At 37.0% G+C, this 6,000-nt stretch overlaps 1 protein-coding gene across 2 annotated transcripts in view; it reads right to left on the reverse strand.

The window, feature by feature from the left end:
- Positions 1-4,264, reverse strand: part of LOC126354845 (ketohexokinase-like) — a 77,745-nt gene extending 73,481 nt beyond the window's left edge. Inside the window, exon 1 of one of the 2 annotated variants that reach the window (XM_050004826.1) lies at positions 3,766-4,264. In XM_050004826.1, the coding sequence (XP_049860783.1) occupies positions 3,766-3,863 (98 nt within the window). In that variant the 5' untranslated portion in view covers positions 3,864-4,264. The remainder of the gene's footprint in view (positions 1-3,765) is intronic. The other variant, XM_050004827.1, reaches the window with a different exon arrangement.
- Positions 4,265-6,000: the final 1,736 nt, after the last annotated feature.

Raw genomic sequence — 6,000 nt, forward strand, 5'->3', positions numbered from 1 at the left:
CTGCTTCAGTGATAAGACGCTGTCTAGCTGTTACTTCTACAATGACCATCGTGGCGAACGTAAACTTTTGGAGGATTATTCTGCCAACCGTATTCTCCACTACAGCACATATTGATTGCACCTGTACTTGTGTTCGAGTATTGTATTCTGTGTAACCAGTGTATTGTGCTTAATAAATGAGCTGTGTACCACAACTTAACACTGATCATGTGGAACCCAAATAAAATTCTTCTAACATGACACTATGAAAGCTGTAGATCAAGGCGTACTGTGGATTCAGTTTTTAAAGGACGTCAGAAAAACTTTTAATCAGTACAACATCAATGCTTATTAGTGAAAGTACGAAGTAGCAAATGATATTTGTGACTGGATTGAGGATTTATTGATAGAAAGGATGAGGGATGTTATTTTTGATAGAGAGTCATTGAGAAATGTAGAAGTAACTTCACACATATCCCTGGGAAGTGTGTTGGGACCCTCACTGTTAATTTTGTATATTAATAACTTCACAGATAATATTAACAGTAACTTGAGATATTTTTGCACATGATACAGTTATCATAATGAAGTACTATCTCAAAAAGCTGCACAAATATCAGGCCAGATTTTTACAAAATTTCAATGTGATCTGCTTTAAATAAAAACATTGCTTACTTCACAAAATGTAAAAACATACCATTCTGTGACTACAACATCAAAGAGTCACACACTGCATAAGTAACTGAAATACATATCTTGGTGTAGCAATTTATGGGGACATGAAATGGAATAATCACATAGGCTCAATCACAGATAAAACAACTCATTGAGAAGCTAAGGGAAAAATGAAATCAGTTTACAATGGAGACTGCTTACAAATCATTTGAGTGTGCCATCCTAGAATATTTCTCCATGTGTTAGACCTATATCAAATTAGGGTAATAAGGAATATTCAACATATACAAAGAACTGTAGCACCATTGATCACATGTATGTCAGCCTCACAGTGTGTCACATAAATAATGAATCACCTGAATTGTCAGATAATTGAAGATAAAAGTAACAATTACAATGTTTCAAGAACAAGTATTAAGTGAAGACTATATGAGGTCCATATACATATCGCACTCATACAGGAATTCCTTAATAGGTTGACCCAAGACCATAGTGATCTGCCTAATTAAGTGCTACCATAAACATCCTGTCCTATTTTTCACAAACTGATTTCCACTTGCATGCTAACACTGTGTTCCCAAATATTTGTCTTTTTAAATCAGTGCATTGAATTAAACAAATGAAAACGAAATTTCTTAGTGTGAACACCCCAACCTTTCACGCACTCATTGTGGGCGAATTAAAAGAGACTGTCTAGGCAGCTTTATTTTCCGATTCGTTATTTACTAGTTTCAATATGTTCCTCACCTTGTTTACATCTACACACATACTTCGCAAGTCACCATATGGTGCGTGGCAGAGGGTATTCTATACCACTACTAGTTATTTCCTTGCCTGTTCCAACTGCAGATAGGGAGAGGGTTGGGTTATTTGGGGAAGGAGACAAGACAGCGAGGTCATCGATCTAATCGGATTAGAGAAGGATGGGGAAGGAAGTCGGCCGTGCCCTTTCAAAGGAACCATCCAGGCATTTGCCTGGAGCGATTTAGGGAAATCCCGGAAAACCTAAATCAGGATGGCCAGACACAGGATTGAACCGTCGTCCTCCCGAATGCGAGTCCAGTGTCTAACCACTGCACCACCTCACTCGGTGATAGGGAGAGGGTAAAACAATTGTCTACACACTGCCATGTGAGCCCTAATTTTTCGTATCTTATCTTTCTGGTCCTTATGCAAACGTATAAATTTTCTCAATAGTGTTCCTCAAACACAATATCTCTTAATTGTTTTCCCATTATTCATAAATTTCGGTGTAGTCTATATTCATATAGTCATGACTTGGCATAATGCCTTCATTCTAATTAAGGCTTTAGTTCATTTCAACGCAGTTAGATGTTTCCAAAATTTCTACTATGTAGTGTTTTTATGCTTGTCTGAACATAATTGCCTCTATTAACAATACAATAATGTGCAATCGTTTAACTGATTCAGGAGCGCCGAATATTCCATGTAAGTCCTTTTGTATGTCAAAAATTCATTCAAACATGCCCCCGTTATCTCTTCATAACAATAAACATTTTGTTATGTTTTTATTACTAATGTATTACTGCTACAATTGTTCAGAAATTGTTTTTCAGGAACACTGCCAATCTAAACTCTCTTTATTGGTTGGGTTTTGGTACTGCCTGTCAGCCCACCCTCCCAGCTCAGGTTTACAAGCATTGGAGAAAAAAAATATCCAAGTTTTCGAGAATTGTGAGTTCAGTTACCATGAAGAGGAGTGCTGTAAAGACAGTCGAAAAATCGGATTTTATAGTCTCTTTTAGTTTCAAAAAGATGTGGCAAGTTTTCCAAAAGGATTTTATCCAAACCATTTAGCTCCCAACACTTGGAGAAACTAAATGTCAACTCGAACAGAAACCTGCTTGTCTAAGTCAGCTTATGCAATTGGAGCCTGGAAGATATCCCAGAGGTTGGTTGGTATCGACTATTTTACGCAAAAGCCAGTGCCACACAGCTGACCTTAAGGAGGAGGAAGAGAGATACAGAAATTAGAACAACTGTATTCACGTGACTTTGGCTTTTAAGCCCAAGATTGCTGGTCTCTGAATCATAGTGTTTCACCATCACAAGGAATAGTGGTCCCTGAATCAAGCCAGAGTTTGTTATGGTAGAGTACAGACGACACAGACAAGCTCCCAGTTCTAGGTTTTCAATGTCCACGCAGAATCACTTCTGACCAAACTCCTGACGTGGACACATCCAAAATTACTGCTTTGATCACGGAAATGTGTTGCATTCCATCTGTAAAAAAACCTTCACTTCGGTCGCAAACACAGTGTTTAAAAACAAGCGTATTTTCTTTGTTGTATGATAGATCAGTATTAAATCAAAAGCTTTCCAGAAGTCAAGAACAGCCACAGTAGTTATTACCTGTTGCTCTTAGGGTAAGTGAAGCTTGTGAGTTCGATTTGTAACAATTGTTGTTTGTTGAATCAGCAGTGTCTTCCACTGATACGAGGTATTTGCTTTCAAATCGCAAATCGTTGTCTAGAATTTTGCTACAGATAGTAGTAACTAGTGACCACACTAGTTAGTTGGTAGCAAATGTAATAATTAACAGAGTTTTCTCTCATCAAAGCAGCTGACGCGGGCTAATGGAGTACCTTGTTACACAATATTTTTATATTTGTTTTGCAAAAATGGTAGCTTTCCCAGGCAAAACGCTACAAGCTCCCACATTGTAAGATAAGAATTTAGAAACCTTGTGGCTATATTGTGTTGGGCACGAGCTCTCCGTTACGATGTGGTTCTAATGTGTCTTTGAAAACATTAGCATTTGTCTCTGAATACAATGCAGTCGAAGGCCTGTTTCAGAACTTCTATTTTTACACCGGTTTTAAATTTCTATGGGATATATTTCAAAGAACGCAAAAAATTCTTTGAGTTTTCACTAGTATATGGAAAAAATGAAATTACGTGCACAAGGGGGTGAGGGGAGGGGGCTCGTGATCTAGCTATAAATCATACTGGTTCTTGCAATTAAACTTAAGATATTTTACTTTAAAGCAACGAGAAGTTTTGTAACAATAGACTGCGAACAGAGAATTCCAAAGAATAAAAAGCACTGTATATCAAACTTTACATATACGTAATTTTCATGTTACATACCTCTGGTCGGAATCTTCGATTGGATAACTTTTGCAGTACAACAGTTCGTCGACACAAATCATCCCGACGCAAAGTATTTTCGGCTGTGTTGCAGTCATCGTGTGTAGTTCGCTATCTAAGAACCAATGTGTATCACAAATTGTTGTTTAGGTTGTACAGACACCAATTCAGAAACGTTGCAAAACTCATTGGCAAATATTTTCGCAGGACATGACATGGTGTGATAGTTGCACTGATCAAACTCATTGGCGCGCGAAGCACAGAATTTATGTGAAATGTGGCTTTTATTCGATTTATGATTGTTAAATTTATGAAGCAAAATGTGAGACGTGGTTACTAGAAAAAGAGACGTTGCTTTATTACCTCTTTCCTTTTTCGAGAGAAGGCTCACCTAATCGAGCAAGCAAGAAGCAACCTGTGAAACAGATTAATTGAGGAATAAAAGCAGTCTTCATACCACCCAACCCTCGTTAGTCGTTAGCAAATCAGCGGTGTGTGTTCAGTACAGAGGTGTGAAGTATTCTCATGCAAACTCTGTTAATAATTTAGAATTTCTCAGAGTACCAGTAAAGAACAGATAGTTGATATTTCGTTGCATAATCGAAGTTGTAAAAATGAACTGAAGTTATAAAAATGAACTTCTGTAGTCTTGTTGATACTACCGTATATATTTCATCAGAATGCTTTTACATTTCTTACGTTTCACACATTGCAGAGAATGGGGTGAATGATATGTGGTGTGTAGAAACTAAAAACAGGCAGTCTGAATACACAGACATAGCTCATCCTTTCACTACCTTGTGTCTGTGTTGTCAGTTATTTTTCTTCAGTTCTTTATGTTATCAGCAGGAGTGTTTATTTTATTTGCTGTCATACAACCTGGAAAAGCATTCCTTATTTCGGACATCTGTGAATGAGTTTGCGCATTTGCATTCGGAAAAAATGCTTTACACTCATGCCTGCCAAATCGTGCACAGATTTTCCATGGTTCCTAGAAATTTGCTGTAGCAAACTGAAAGGTTTGGTCAGTATCTTATGACCTCATTGGTGTTAACCCCTATTCCTCCTATGTTGTAACTAAGCAATCTGCTCTTGGATCATTCAATTTCTTTGACAGTAACAAAATTAATTTAACCCAAAGGCAAATGGGACAGAAATGAAAATGCCTTTCAGAGCAAACGTATTCCTAGCTCTTGAAGGGCAGTATGAGTAGATAGGAAAAATTACACATCTGTCGTCGAGCAGAGAACACATGCTGAGAAATTGCAGCAATTTAGACTGGTTTGAACAGAGGTTCAAAAACACATCAAAGCAGAAGATATGATGGGCTTCTAATTGTAACAATAATATAAACAGGGAACTTTTAAGGGTAGAACAGCAGTAGAGCTTGTAAAAGAAAAGTAAGCTTTATTGAAATAATAAAATAACCACGGGCCAACATGCGATAGGTGCCATAGACACACACAATTAAAAGATAAGAAAATTGTACTATCTTTCTAGTTTCTCCCCCCCCCCCCCTTTTACTGTTAATACAGACACTCAAGATGCACACACTCTCCCTCCCAGCCCCCTGCAGCCACCATAACATACATAACCATCATGAGGGGAAAAAGGATACCACACAGAAGTTACAAGGAAAGTACAGCTTTGAAAGTGTTTGAACTCTTGAAATTATCATACATAAAAAGTAAATAAATTTCAAAGAACTTTAAATGAACTATACATAGAAGGTACATTGCGAGAAAAAAATGTTTTATAGGTAATCTTAAAACGGGCAACAACAGCTAAATATATGATTTCTTAACACTTCATGCAGTGAAGTTTTTTTGAAAAAACAGGTGTTGAAAATTATTAAAATAAAGCTAAATGATATCTCCAATGGTCCATTATAGTTGTATTTTTTTGGGTCACTTATAAACCCATACAGTTGGTTTCACAGCTATTTGAGTTGCATCTTCTGGTCCAAAAACCTGTAGAAAATAATTTTTAAAAATTAATGTAGTTGTCTGACATCCTAAAATACTTAATGACTAACCAAACGTGGAAGATAAGCTAGGAAAGTGGTGTGGATCACATACCACAAGTACAGGCTTACATGTGCTCAATAGATGCAACTTGTAAGTTCATACCAAAAGAAAAGTGCTTACAAATGCTGTGTCATAGGTTACAAAATGCCGCAGTGTAAGAATTGGCGTAACAAAGTAATGATTTCAGCACTCCTCAGTTGATAATAAT

This window comes from Schistocerca gregaria, chromosome 3 (genome assembly GCF_023897955.1).
Source record: "Schistocerca gregaria isolate iqSchGreg1 chromosome 3, iqSchGreg1.2, whole genome shotgun sequence".
Taxonomy (NCBI): domain Eukaryota; kingdom Metazoa; phylum Arthropoda; class Insecta; order Orthoptera; family Acrididae; genus Schistocerca; species Schistocerca gregaria.